The sequence below is a fragment of the Tachysurus fulvidraco genome, chromosome 26 (assembly GCF_022655615.1).
Source record: "Tachysurus fulvidraco isolate hzauxx_2018 chromosome 26, HZAU_PFXX_2.0, whole genome shotgun sequence".
Lineage (NCBI taxonomy): Eukaryota > Metazoa > Chordata > Actinopteri > Siluriformes > Bagridae > Tachysurus > Tachysurus fulvidraco.
Genome location: NC_062543.1, coordinates 6,426,996 through 6,442,961, shown reverse-complemented (window position 1 = coordinate 6,442,961; position 15,966 = coordinate 6,426,996). Strand labels below are relative to the sequence as shown.

At 37.8% G+C, this 15,966-nt stretch overlaps 1 protein-coding gene across 1 annotated transcript; it reads right to left on the bottom strand.

Moving 5' to 3' along the window:
* Nucleotides 1-2,305: 2,305 nt before the first annotated feature.
* On the bottom strand, nt 2,306-13,970 carry LOC113637227 (carbonic anhydrase 4-like). Its single transcript, XM_027137764.2, has 8 exons — nt 13,689-13,970; nt 9,147-9,191; nt 8,840-9,004; nt 6,992-7,143; nt 6,480-6,572; nt 6,098-6,164; nt 5,019-5,182; nt 2,306-4,900 (listed from the first exon to the last, which is right to left on the bottom strand). The coding sequence occupies exons 1-8, from the start codon at nt 13,750-13,752 to the stop codon at nt 4,721-4,723; spliced, it is 930 nt and encodes a 309-aa protein (XP_026993565.2). The 5' UTR covers nt 13,753-13,970; the 3' UTR covers nt 2,306-4,720.
* Between the last annotated feature and the right edge of the window lie 1,996 nt (nt 13,971-15,966).

Below are 15,966 nucleotides of genomic sequence, written 5' to 3'. Positions count from 1 at the left end.
GCAAGGGTCTTTTATGGACCAGGAAAGGATCAGATGCTTGTAGAGTTTCAGTTACAGGTCATACCTATATATCTATATATATACATAGGTCACTTCCGTGACCTCTGCACACACTGTGCATTGCTGTTTGTATACACTGATGTTCCATAATAGTAGTGATTATAGTACACTGTAGTCCATTTATTAGTTTGACCTTTTTAACACTGGCATAAACAGCCCATACTACTTCTGTTACTGTGGATGAAGTACCAGAGGAAAACTCTCGAAGAGTCTTTAAGAGAAAATGCTTTAGATAATGCCTTTGGCCTTTTCCAGTCTCCCAAACATCTCTTATCTGATTGGTATGTACTGTATCAGAAAAGCGATAAAATGACCGTCTTTACTCGTGTGGTTCAGCTATCATTCTGTGAATGGAGTCAAATGAGAATCGCTCGGATACAGACTGCAGCTGAGAAACGGAAAGAAAGTCGGAGGCTAAAGAAAGATGTCTCATTCACCACCTGCTTTCAGTGCTCTCCAAAGGCAAAAAGGTTTTGGAGACCTGCATGACGTCTGCTCGAGGCAGGAAGATGATAGATAGGCTGTTCCCTAGAGAGACTGTGGCCTGTTTTTTCCCAAAGTGGAAGAAGGTTCTTGATGCATCAGATAGGGATCTGGAAAGGTCAGAGTCTTCAGTTTGCTTGCCATAAAAAGTGCAGTGCAAAATACCACAGGAGGATATTGTGTTACAAGGAAATCTCCAATGAGGAATAAAATAAATGACATGAATGTTGATGGTAATAGTATGATGGTCATATTAAAACACAGTTTTAAGTATAAATAAATAAAACAGTTTTTGCTTGTTCTCAGTTAAATGACATTCTGGGGGTCAACCCTGTGCTCTCAAATTAAGTTCATTTAAAAGTCATTTTGGTGTAATGTGTAGTGCGGTTCTCTTATTCAGCTGTTTAGACTGGAATATGATACCTGTGCTAGTGTACATAATTTCTCCCCGAGGCACCTGATAAAACAGTGATCAGGCCGAAAAATGGATTTGATCCCTGTGATAATATTAGCTATGAGAAAATATGGATGAGGAAAAACAGTGGGACAAGAGAGTTTTTCAAAAATTAAAAATAAAGGGGAAAAAGTAACTTTAGGAAGAAAAAGAATGATTTGTTTATCCATTTTTATTATTATCCAGCACATTATATATGCATGCGTGTATTTGTCCAGCATATCCCATAGATTCTCAATCAGACTGAGAATTTAGAATTTAGAGGTCAAGTCAACACTTTCTGACTCATGTTCCTCAAACTCCTCAATTTTTGCAGTGTAGCAGTGAGCATTATCCTGCTGATAGAGGACACTGCCATTAGGGAATTCTGTTGCTATGAAGGTCTGTACTGGGTCCGCAGCAGTGTTTAGGGTGGTGTTATGTGTCAAAGTATCATCACCATGAATTCCAGCGCTCAGGGTTTCCAAGCTGAACATCACACTACAACCACCAGCTTGCCTTCTTCCATAGTGCATCCTGGTGCCATCTCTTTGCCATTTAACTGACACCCACCCACCTGGCCATCCAATTGATGTAAAAGAAAATGCTATTGATCAGTCCAGGCCTCCTTCTTAAACTGCTCCATAGTCCATTTCTGATGCTCACATGCCCATTGCAGGTGCTTTCAAACTGATTAAACACTTTGTACTATAGTGGCTCTTCTGTGGGATTGTAACAGATGGGTTAACCTTCACTCACCACATGCATCAGTGACCCTGTCGCTGGTTCATCGGTTGTCCTTGCTTAGAAGTGCCGACAACTTGAGGGAACGTCTCACATGACCTGCCGTTCTGGGGATGCTCTGACCCAGTAATCTAATCATCACTAATTGGCCCTTAGAGACATAAGTCACTTAGATCCTTACACATGACCATTTTTTCTGCTTCTAACTTCTTAGCTTTACTTGCTGCCTAATATATTCTACTTCTCAAAAGCTGTCATTGTGTTGAGATAATCAATGTTCCTCACTTCAAATGTTAGTGGTATTCATGTGTTTTCTTTTAACATGGTGGCTTAATGATTGCCACCTTTAAATCCTCCAATAGCTGTATGACAGGTCATTTAACCCTATCATGCATTTTCTCCACATGAAAGGTTGCCTTTGGGAAAATAAACGAGCACCCAAGGCCATAACTGTAATTTACCATACAGCAATATCCTGATTTCTGTTGCATTTTTGGACCATTTGCCTTTTCCACTGCAGTTGATCCCTGGTATTTCTTTAGAAACTTCAAAATCACAAATAATAAAAAGAAGCCAGACTGCATCTGAATCTTCAAAAAAGTTAATATTGTTTATTTAAACTTAGAAATCAGCTGCATCATGCAACATCAGTAATCACATGAATTCTTTACATGTCAAAAATAGTTATATTCATTTGTTGTTTATTCTTTTATTCCAGGCAATCCATTTACCTATTAATATAATCATTATATAGAAAAAGGTCATGCAGTTTCATTCAGTAGTTCGTTATCGAATCGGGAACACAAGTGCAATCTTTTTTTTTTTATCTGACATAATTATCACACTTTATATTTAAATACATGTTTACAGAAAATATCATTCAATATCTGGCATGAGCTAAATAACAAAAACAACAATTTAATATGATTATAGTGAACCTCATTCAAAATGCAGAAATTAGTATAAATACCATCACTGATTAGAACAGTGCTCTACATAGGAACATACACCAAAATAAAAACATTAAAGGTGTACACATGACACAATAGAGGTTTTTTTCAAAAAATGATGTGCGTCTATTATATTCCTGCTTTGGTCTTCTATACCAAGATTCACAGTACAGTCATAATCAGGGCCTCTGAGACCTACAGAAACCTGGCCATGAACATGAAGTCATGTGGACATGTGATCCCATCCCATCCCATCCAGTGTGGTCATGTAGGTGAAAAAAAAAAACAGTCACCTAAATAAATCAGCCACTTCACTCTGGTAGAGAGACAATTAAATATGTGTTGTAAAAATGTATTGTAGTAGTATGTCTGAGGAAGTTTTAGGGTTTAGTAGCAAAACTGCTTCAATATTAAAGGTTAAACGGTTAGAAATTATATTAAATTATGTCGATTTTACCAAGACGTTGAGAAGTACGAAGGCCTATGAGAGACGACAAGATTTTTGCATTTATATTATTCTATTCTATATATATATATATATATATGAATCTAAATATATTTCAACAGAATTACTGTTCAAGTTTTCAGTTTCTCTCTGTACGATCAATATACTGTAAGATTCCAGACACAAGCTGAATCGGTGTGTGAAATTTTGTGTAAGACTTCCACCACGTTTGGTTATTTTTAGCTGATCTGCTTTCATATAAGAAGCTAACACCGCCACAGTGTGGGATTTCTGATAGCGTGGGATTTCTGATAGCGCTGAAAGTTATTTATATGCTGAAGAAAAAAAGAAAAAAAAAAACTGCTGATGATTTACATCCACTAAATAGAACCTCTCCAGCTTGCAATTTCAAACGCCTCATGAGCGACTGTATGGAAGATTTGAATTATGGCTACTTCAGTAAAAACTCAGGATTGAGTCAGTACCTAAATGTTTGTTAGTAACATTACCTAATTTGAATCAATGTTAATATTGTTAATAATGTTGATATAAACTAGTACTATATCAAATAGCCTGATATTCATTCGGCTAACTCACTCGTTGAACATTACGTTTGATAGCTAGGGCTTGCTGTTAATCCAGGTTTATCGGTTAATTCAGGTTACTGAGCTCATCAGAGCTTAATAAACTGTAAAGTCAACTGTAAAAACATAGCATGATTTTAAAGATTCATGAGATTTATTTACTGTGATTAAAAAAATAAACCCACAGGGATCCAAACGTTGCTTGTAAAAATTTCAGCACATCAGGAAATACAATGAATTTTCGAACACGAGTACAAAAGGAAACAGGTTTGTTTTGTGTGTCTGAAACCCTGCCTTCCTGCTTCAACTAGTTAAGACAGATAAATGAGATGGAAGTCTTGCACAAACAAAGAATGGTACGTATATATACAGTTTAAAATAAGCAACAGTGCGCATTAAATGATCGCTCCTTTATTTCTATTTATACTGTGTGTACGTGACTGTAATAGTGTCAGTGCTGAAATTTAAGCTCAGAGGAGAGGGGATGTAAAGAATGACCTCAGATTTGACCTGTGATGTGTAATTCACAAAGGTGCTCTGTTCAGAAATGACACTAACGTCCTAGAGAGATGTGTGTGTGTACAGTTTTAACCTATGAATAATACAAGTTACACTACTTTGACAGATGAATGGCCACATTCTTACTGCTCGTGTGTGCGTGTGTGTGTGTGTGTGTGTGTGTGTGTGTGTGTGTGTGTGTGTGTGTGTGTGTGTGTGCGTGCATGAGGCTCCAGTTTGGCCGTGCCTCAGATAGATAAAGGCCAGGCATTTATAACCTCCCTATCTCTCTCCAGAGGACTTAACTGGGTTTCTATTGATAGCAAAGGAACACACTCCTGTTTTCCAGATCAGCCATCCAAAATATCAGCATGTCACTCACCTACATGGAAATGAAGTCTCACCTCTAAGACGGAGGCCAAAACAAAAGTGCATTCACTGTGATGTACAGAAGTGCCTGTCATTCCGTTTGGCTTTATTGATTCTGCGCTTGTTGCTGCTAGTTTGCAGCTCGGCTCGTCCTCTAGTAGAGCTGAGAAAGGTCCAGAGCTGAACACACACACACCAGGAGGAGGGTAAAGCTGAACATGACCACAGCGCTGCCGGAGCGGTACACTGTACGGTTCTTTTGTGGCTGCACTGGTCTGAAGTTATTTGTCATGGGCTTACCATTCGGATATTTTAAGAAGGAGAATGCTGAGAGCTGTGAAGTGAGAAATACACACAGCACTTTTAAACTCACAATGCAGTTTGATATCTCCTTAATTGGATACATATATGTATTGTTGTGTGTATTAGTAGCTTTAATATAAGCATCTCACCTGCTCTTTGCTCAGTGGGATGGGGATTTCAAACACAGTCCAGACCACTGCCTCAGAGCAGGGAGGGGTGGTCAGAGAGCCGTCATAACGATAATACTTGGTCATGCTCTCCTCACTGGTTATGAGGTTGCTCAGGGAGATACCAGTAAGTGATGTATTTGTTTCTAGAGCAAAAAAAAAAAAAAGAGTCAGCTTATAGTCATATAAAAATACAGGAATTTTGTGCTCGAACAATAACCGACCGTATATGGAGCACTTTACTATAAGGTCCACAAATAAGCAATATATTTATGGTAGTAAGTCAGATATCTTCGAAACAGGAAAAAAACGTAACTTGGAATTCCTAACGAGGAAATCAGGAAGGTTCAATATATTCTTCTGTATATGACTTGAGTTTATAGCATTATTTTCTTTAGACCAATCGACTTTGTGACATTAGTCGATTACAGTACAAATCTACAACACTGAGAAAGAAAATAAACACATCATAAGCTCATAATCTAGAACATTATCTTGCTAGGTTCATGCTGGCAAAACACAAGCTTTCATGAAGATGTTCATGTCTTTTTTCCCCACTTGTCCAGACAAAACACAGCACATCAGAAAATAATGAAGTGTACTGTATAAGATTACAGCCTTTGAGTCACGTATCAATATCAGATAACTCATTTCGATGATACCGCAAATCATAATATTAATTATTAATGAGTATTTACATCATGAGCAGGATTTGAACTAACGTATAACTCAAAAAGCACAAAATACAATGTAAAAAGATTTGCATTATTTTACTGCTTAATTCATTATATTAACTAACACAGTGAGACATTACTACTTAACATGATTAACATTATTAATGGCTATTTAAATATGACTCGTTTTTTTGTACTTTTTTCCAATTAGTGGACCTAATATATGGCTTATAAACAATATCCTCCTCATTTTATACTGCGTAATTGTTCACGTTAATATTATATATGATATTATGAAGATTTTTTACATACAAAAATGATTCACACTGACATACATACAGTATTTCCAGAAAATAAAGATAATATATATAAAGATATATCACTCACTATAAGGTACCACTTTTTTCAGAGCTTGTATGAGTCCTTTATACTTTTTGTTTTCGCTCTTTGATTCCTGTCATGAAAAAAGCATGATAAGAAGAGATTGAAGAAATCATTGAGAGACTTTGAATAATCACGTGACACTTTCGAGCAACGTGCACACCGACATACATTTTTGTTGTTTCAGATTTTTCAGACACTACCTGAACAAATAGATTAATGATTACACCCTAAAATGTCTCTGCAGTTTGTGAATTGTATTCTAATGTTTTCAACTTTTAAAAAAATATATTTATATTAAGTTATTTTTGACAAAGTATGTTGTCTGAAGCCCTTAGGACAGCTAAATTTATATGATATTCTGACTGTTATAATATATCAATAGTACCTCATAAAAGTATCCCAGCACTGCCACTCCAGTTGGGTCCTTCAGAGCTGCATCCAATGTTTTAAAATCCTCCCTCATATGAACAATATGAAGCTAAGAGACAGAGACATTTTATTATTCATATTTGTTCATATCTTTTAAAATTACATTAGCTAATGTAGCCTAATAATCAAACTCCTACAACAATCTTAATGAATAACCTTCTAAATTGGTATAAATCGGTTGATGTCAATCTGAATGAAATGCATTTAATACGATATGTATGATCGATATGTGTCGATACTTTTACAAGTGAATGTGGGTTCAAATTTAATGAGTAATCACCAACTTGTGAAAAAAACCCTGTATGTTTAAACTTATATTTTATCACTGGTCATCATCGCTTGTTATGGCAACACCAATGCACATAAATTCTGTACAAATTACATGTAAATGTAAACTTGGATTTCTGACAGAATCTTAATTATCTGTTTTGTCAGAAGTGTGTGTGTGTGTGTGTAAGGAGATCATACCTCCATGGGGTACTGCTCTCCATCGATTGTGTGTTCAGACCCAGGGCCACCATTTTCTCCCCAGTGTAAGTGAAACTGCACGGCTTTGTAGGTGGCTCCGAGGTTCCCTCCGCTCACATTGGCCAGGTGAGTCACTGGCACAGATACCTTCACTGCAGAAGAACAATATACAAATAGTGTCGTTGAGTCAGATATTGAATGCAGTTCTCATCAAAGATGCTTTTGGAATCAAATTATGCAGCAGCAGCAGCAGTCAGCTAAGTTAGAGGACAAATCGTCCTCCAAAGTGCTAAAGCTAGACCCCCATCGAGCCTGCTGTCAGCCGAGGCCTGCAGATCGAATGCAAGGCCATTTTATTCACAAGCAAATCTAAGGACATACTTACTTTAGAGCAGACCTTGATATGTCTTTCCAAGTTTGCAGATTCAGATCTTGTTTTAAAACACGAGCATTGAGAAGCACCTTTTTCTTTTAATCAATGTTAGTTTTAAAATGATTTTTATAAACTATATTCTGTCTTACATTGTCCTGACTTTTTATTACACATACAAAGTACACTCAAAAATCTTTTATCCATCTTATAGATATTTATACAATAGCTTAATTCTGAAACAGAAGCTCGGACATTGGTGCTGTGGCTGCAAGTCAGTTCGTATGTATGTGTTAATGCTCATTCTAATCCATTCTCATTTTCTCATTCTCACGAGGAAATACGGTGCTTGCTCTATCATTCAAACCCTCCTGTGGAACATAGACCCAACCTTAATCAAACACACCTGCAACAGCAACCCTGATTATTCCCCTGAGTGTTGTTTAATGAACGTCTATGTGGACATTTTTGTGGTTTTTACTCAACACTCGTTGTGGATTAATCCTTTCAATTCTGAGGTTCGGTCTGCGGGTCAAAACTTCCAGTCACCAACATTGTAACGTTGGACTTTATTATTTATTCTGCAGTTACATTAAGAGTCAAAATAATCAATAGTAGTTACCAAATGACATTTTTAAGATGAAAAATGTGTAATGTTTTTGTGAATTTGTGTAATATATTTTTTAAGATTTCTGCAAGGATTTTTTTTATAAACCTCAAACACAAAAACACAAGTTTTGTTTAGAGTGAGGTGAGAAAACAGGGACTATGTGATGTTTGCTGAAGGCCTGAGGGCCACCAGGCATCAGTACAGATGTGTTTTTCTTCCTGAGCTGATTGTGTGGAGATGAAGAGAGGTGTAGGAGAGTGATCAGTTAGAAAGCTCATCTCACAACACAGCAGTAAGCCTCAGCTCAGGATCACTCTGCATGTGGTTTGACTCTTGTCCTGGAGAGCTGCCAGCTGCCAAATTTTATTTATAAGGGCACTTTCTGATTTACTGCCAATGGGGCCTTTTAACTGATCACACAATATGGATAAAACATTTCACATTTATCCTTCACTCTGTTTACTCATAAGAAAACTTTTGAATAAACCCGGTGAAAAGAATCCTTCCAATTATTGTGTGTTAATTATGAGCTAAATTAATGCAGGAGGCAAACTGACTTGGCATCGGTGGCAGCTGGATGCTGGTGGCATGATGTTTGCTGGTAGTAATCTAATAGTAGCTCCCAATTAAACTGTTATTATTGGGCAATGCATTATATCACAACTGTGGGACAAATTATTCCATACACACTAAGTGGTATATAATCCAATCAGGATCTCTACTTTGTTTAGATTCGATGCCGTACTGGGTTTAGGCAATGTTTTGTCTAAGCACTAAAAATGTTTTAACTGTTCATTTAAGGGTTGATTTGACTATACAATATATGATTAGTCTATTTTAATGTTTATGTGCAAAATTAACCCCTTACCAGAGTGTCCGTTGTTTTCCAGGAGGCTGTCGAAGGCTTCTTGGTAGCCTCGGAATACGAACGTTGTGAGATTGGGGTCCAGCTTGGTTTTCCTGGTCACTATGTTAATGGGTGACTGTCTGTTTTTCTTGCAGTCTTCATTCAACTTATACCAAGTATCCGATACTGTAGAGAACATGAAGGAAATGACCTTTATGTATGCATTAGTGTTGCTCCCATGAAAATGCCTTCTATAAACTCATCTGTTATTTCTTCCTGAACTTGGTGTGCAGAATTGCTAAATGACGCACAGAAATTATGACCTTACCGTTGCAGACTGGTTCACAGGTCACCTGAGACTGATAGCACCAATCTATTGATAGAGACACAAACATGGCTCCTGTTAGTACATAGATCACTGTCAACCTTCGGTGAAATGAAAGCAGTTGCAAATCTCAGTGCCATGTTTATGTATAAATGTATTAATAATCTGCATGATACGAGTTCGTGTTATCCGACCTTGCTTTATATCATACTCATGATAATAATATTGAATAATTTATACTGTAGATCTTACATGCATTCACTATACTATTCACTATACTACTATATTATATACTATATATTTTTTGTATATATTATACTTTGTTTCTTGGATCTTCTCTCCTAATTCTTAAAGTCTTAGCCAGTTCCCACCCACCGGTTAGGTCTCCGCATCATACAACAGCTAACATCCAGCGGGGTCAAAGGCTAACACGGGTTTCCTCAACACACATGGTCAGTTACTTCACCCCTACATCAAAGTGCAGCACAACATGCAAGAAGGAAAGCACTATTTACCCCCTCCATATGCAGGAGTTCATAGGCAGCCTTGTTTGGTCAACCCTCCCACAGAAAGAGCACGGATAGTTTTGGTTTATCTGACTTCTGACCACTGATGATTGCAGAAATGTGATATCCTGATGAAAGTGTGACCACTTTTCTATTGCATCACCCAGGAACCCAATATGTACTCATAAAAAAATATATTTTGAGTCTAAATCCCATTTTTCCCCCAGTATAAATTACACCCATTACACACACCATGTCATTCTTATATAATGTTGAAAATACCTTAAGATGGATTACCTTTTTTTAAAGGGAAAATGTTAGCATGTAGTTAACTGCTTTAAAAAATAATAATACTAAATAATAAAAAGCCCAGCCATGTCATTTAAATTGACTCTTGACTGACACACATGCCTGTGTTATATTCACACATTATGGGAAGATGAACTGAAATACAAACCCATAGTTGGGCTGAAAAATAACTCTGATAAAAATGTTAAACTGTATATTCAGTAGTATCATATTGAGAACCCGAACACTGTGTGAATCAACATGGATTTGAAACCTTTCTTAGAAACTACATGTGTGGGGCAGGGATACAGCATGGATGGGATTCGTTGCAAGCTTTTATTTTCACCCATTATTAGTATATAAGTCAGTGGGTCTCAAAGTGGGGTCTGTAAAGCAGAATCAGTGAGTCTGTGGTTTTCACATCACAACCCAAATCCCCACCTCAATAACTTTTTCTCCAAACCTTAATAACTTAAAACCGTGTCAGCCTATAATAACGTCAGATTGGACCTAATGTGTCTATGGAAGGTTCTGGAAAAGGCCTATGGCTGTAATTAATATATAGTATATTATTTGACATATTTATCTAATGTTGATGAAATAAACGTGTACTGAGTGTTTTGTGAAATTTGTTTTACACTTAAAGGGGTTCCTGGCTACAAAATGACATTCCAAATGAAATGCTGTATTATTGTTTTTTGTTCCCTTTATACTCATTTCCATACAGTGCATTGACGAGTCTGGAAAGCCACGCATCTCATCAGTGCTCATTTTGATCTTTTGAGCATTGCAGAACAAAAGAAAGGCCAACAATACAGCGGCTCTCTCAGCCGGTCCCTGCTGTTTAGGAAAATAAACCAAATTCCAAAGAACTGAAAACAGGCGATGTTCTGCACGTCGACGATTAATGATACTTTACCTATTAACCTCTTTTGGGTCACAATATAAACATCTTGACCTTTCCCTTGAATATATTAGAATTTCAATCCTAATTCATAAAAATAAAGGAAAGATACTATACCAACCACACAGAAGATTTATTGTACTACAAATTGCTGAAAACTTTAATGCTGGCACTGGTAGGAAGGTGTAAGAACACATAATGCATCACAGCTTGCTGCGTATGGGGCTGCATAGCCGCAAAGTAGTCAGAGTGCCTCAGCACGATCCCTGCACCCCACTGAAAGCATCTACAATTGGCATGTGTGCATCAGAACTGGACCATGGAGCAAGGATGAAGGTAGCTTGGTCTGAGGAATCGCATTGTCTTTGACATCTTCTTGGAGGTCCGGGTTTGTATGTGTCACACGGGAAGAAGGCAAGTCACTGGAGACATAGCGATGCTCTGGCCAATGTTCTGCTTGTATCCATGGTGATGTTACTTTGACATGCACCACCAACCTAAACATTGTTCCAAACCAAAAACACACCTTCATGGCAACAGAATTCATTAATGTCAGTGCCCTCTTTCAGCAGAATAATGCTCCATGCTACACTGCAAAAATAGTTCAGGAATAGTTTAAAATACATGACAAAGAGTTCAAGGAGTTGACTTGGATACCAAATTCCCCTGATCTTAATGTAATTCAGCATCTGTGGGATGTGCTGGACAAATACCAGTCCACTTCATGGAGTCCTCACCTCAGAACTTACTGTCAGAGCTGTTTTGTTGGCAGAAACAAGAGCTACACAACATTAGGCAGGTTTAATAGTGTAGCTGATTTGTGTATAACTGTGGAAAATGTGTCTCTTAAAAAACTCTAAAAAATGAATGTGCCAAACTGGACTTTTCCTTGTTCCAAGGTTCCAAGGTTCCAAGGTACCTCATCTGTTCCTTTTTTTAGACATAAGCAACCAAATAGTTGATATAATACTTCATTGACAATAATATCGCCATATTCTCAGAATCTTGTTTCACACTTGTCATTTTCTGCTGTACATTATTGAACATCTCTAGTTTATTATTACTACAGTTAGTTTTATATCATGCGTACAGTTATAGTGTACTTGTCACAACACACTTACGCACAACTACTGTTCTGTACAGGACCCACGTTCTTATTGTCCTCTTCACTTTCATCCATTAGAACCCTTTAGATGATTATAATTTTGATAAACCTGAACTTGAACTTATTCCTCTCTCTTCGTCGTGACAGAGACACATTAGAGGACCTCAGAGGACCTTAGAGGAACCTTGGAGAATATGAAGGTCTGTCGGCTCTTTCGCCAACTGATCGCGTCACCTGATCAGATCCCGCACACAAAGCGCACCGAGTGCGTGTTACCTCACCTGCCTTTGTAACACGCCACCACAAAATGACACAGACTTGAGCTCAGCATTTCGCCTGCTTGCTAAGGACACGGATCATAGTGATTCTTCTGACGCACAGCCACGGTGTCTGTGCGTTCGCACCGTTTTCCCTTACACTTCGGAAACGCGCGGTCACAGCACCATAAATATTGGATGCGCAATTCGCGGATGTGGCACTTGCACAGGTCCGGGCCAAGAAAACTGTGCTCTTTAGTCTGTATGAAGCTCAGTGGTCGTTTGATAGAAAGCCAAATGGCCCATAAATCTCTCAGGGCGCAAATGGTGCATTTGAATGTCTGAAGCAAGGGTGCAAATTACGCATCAAGCAGTGGTGACATGACCGAGTCATCATAAAGGCATCAGAAATAATACAAAAACATGCAATTAGAGTATCTAAAGTCAAGGTGAATTTAAATTTATAATTATCTGAGATTTCTACAATTATCTGAGAAGCTTCAATACTATGATTCTGATTCTGATGATTCGTAAATGTACCAAACCACCCATATATTGTATGGTTCTTCCCCAAACTCTAGAAGCACTCGACTGTATAGGCTGTATTTGTGTGGTGTAGCTTTAGTTTCCATCACTAGATCTAAGTAGCCTGAAACTGCCCCAACATGACAATGCTCCTGTGCACAAAGCCAACTTGATGAACACATGGTTTGCTGAAGTTCTAGTGGAAGAACAAGTGGCCTTCCAAGATCCCTGACCCAGAAAAACTGAGGTTATTATAGTAAAAGAGGATTAAATGGAATGTTGGAAAAAAAACACACACACACACAGGGGTGTGTGATGGTCAGCTGTCGTTATAAAAGCTTGTTAAATTCATTTTGAAGCGTTTGTGGACATTTTGGCTTTCCGTACACAAAAAGTGCGCGCTGGTGCAGCGGAGAGATATGTGTCTCAGCGCTGTTTCTCTTGCGCTCGCACGAGCTGCGCAATGCGGCGACGTGTCCTGCTTTTACTGAAGTGTAAAGCACTGAGAGATATGATGAGGGAGTATGACGGGAGAAGGAACGGGATGGTTTCTGATGGACGGTGGCAGGTGTGTGCGACCTTTTACGCGCTCATAAGAGCGTTATAACAGCATTAAGTGTGAACATATTCCATAATATCCATAATACTAACATTCAGTAAAACTACATCTGTAAGAGGATATTTGATATAATAATAATAATAATAATAATAATAATAATAATAATAATAATGATGATGATGATAATGATAATGATAATAATGATAATGATAATAATTTTTATTATAATTATTATCATTATCATTATTATTATTATTATTATTATTATTATTATTATTATTATACTTGACATAAAAGCGGTTTGGTCTAATGGTTTAAAATGCACACCGAATTAAATCCAAACTTACTGTGATGTAAAAAGCCACGATGTTGAGTTTATGCTGGATAATGTATACACTCACCTGCACCGGTGAACGTGGTCCAGAAAGATGCGAGAAGGACAAGACGCGTAATGTGCGCGCGCATCGTGGAGCTTCAGCCGCCGATCCAACACACAAAAAGATATTTTATGATTTTGTTGGGTTTTTTTCCCTCCTCTTTTCTTTTTGATGCTAATCGGCTTTCAGGAGCGTCGCGCTTATTTATTACCCTTTAGTGCGTTTCCTGTGGCACCGCCCTCTAATAAACACGCAGGCGGAGAACATGACTGCTGATCGATGCGCTTATATCACGCACGTTTCTCACACTCTGCTGTGTGTGTGTGTGTGTGTGTGTGTGTGTGTGTGTATGGGGGGGGGTGTTTGTGTGGGGTTTTGTGTGTGTGGTTTTGTGTGTGTGCGCGAACGCGCGCGCTCTGTGATGGAAAGGGTGGAATAAGATGATGAATAAAACGAAGGTGATTTCGGTTAACGGACCCCTACAGGGAGATGAGGGTCACCGGAGACACGCGCGCGACCTGTGTGGGAATTTACACCTGCACAGTGAGACGCTTCACTGGAGCGCGTCAAGACACACACACACACACACACACACACACACACACACACACACACACACACACACACACACACAAAACCACACACTCACTCACACACACACTCACACACAACCACACACACTTACACACTCAGACAACCACACGCACACTTACACACACTCAGACAACCACACACACAAACACGCTCACCCGCTCACACACACACATGCTCACACACACATACTGTACACAACCACACACTCCCACACTCACAAAAACTCACACACACAAACTCACACACACACACACACACACACACACACACACACACACACACACACACACACACACACACACACACACACACACACAATTATATATAATCTTATGCATACTGCAAATGGCTAAAATGCAATTAATATTCATTAAAACAGTATGATGTTTTAGTTGAACTCTCACACTCATCATCGGACATGCTAGAGCAGTAACTATCCAATCTAACACTCCAGAAACTTGTGTCTTGCTAATTAAAACTATTGCTTTGTACCCAACATGTTGCTGACCCAGATAAAAAAGTATTAAACACATTAGAAAGACACAGGCTGATTTTTTTCATTGGTTTTCCTATATTCTGTCACAGTATTCTGTTTCTTTATTTGAACGAAAAAATTATCTGATCATGAACAATTCTTTAACCTTCACCCATGTTCTCTGCTGGAGAATTAAAATAAAGTGTATTCTATTTGTGTATGCAGATACAAAGTCATACTATAATAACCTGAAATAAATAAAGCATAATTCATTTTTAATTTCACTCTGTATCTATGTCTCATATCAAACAAATGTTTTGATAGTTAACCCGGAATGACCCATAAGGAAATTAAGAGCCAATGTAATTTCCGCCTGTGTGATTCTCTTCCCTCAGCTAGTGTTGATCTAATAATAACTTAGATTATTGCACACAGCTTTCACAGCATTGTTTGGGAAATAATTAGTTTGGTAAGATACAAAAAGAAAATGTGTATAAAACAAAAGGTTTAAACTGGTTTTAAGAGTCAAAATATCCAAGACAACCACATTTCAGACTACTATTTGTTAAAATTACATGAGCACATGTAATCTATTTGATATAATTATAGATTTGATTTTTCTATTTTACCATTTCAGATTTTTGCTGTAATTATACCGGTGTAGTCCCAATACTGACTGTGGTGCCTCCAGAAGCCCAATATTATCATGTTGATACCAAAATGACTCTTTTCACTACCACTGCTTACAAAATTTACTGAGACCTATCTTGAAATGTTAGCAAAAGGAAAATGACAAAAAGACAAAAACATCTGACAAAAGGAAATCCCATGCCAATTAGCACATTGACAAACCTGAGGTAGGGCTTCCTATGTGCCAATCAGTCGCTCAAAGCAAATAAAATACTTGGATTTATTTAGTCCTGATTACTTGCCACAGTGAATACATTTACTTCCAGTACAGTTTTCTTCTCAGGACATGTCTCCTTACATAGTCTGATGTCTTCAATTAACTGTCTAATGTGTCTCATTTTATCATTAATGTGATCTTTATAGTCAGTATTGATTTTACTACTCAGATGGCAGTTCTTAATGCTCTCTGCTTTAAATAAACTATAAATGAACTAGAAAATTAACCCGGTGAAGAATACAATGTTGGTTATTCCAACGTAGCTCATGCTCATTGCCTGATTGTTTTGTATCATGATATATATACATCCCCTTGAGTGTGCCACC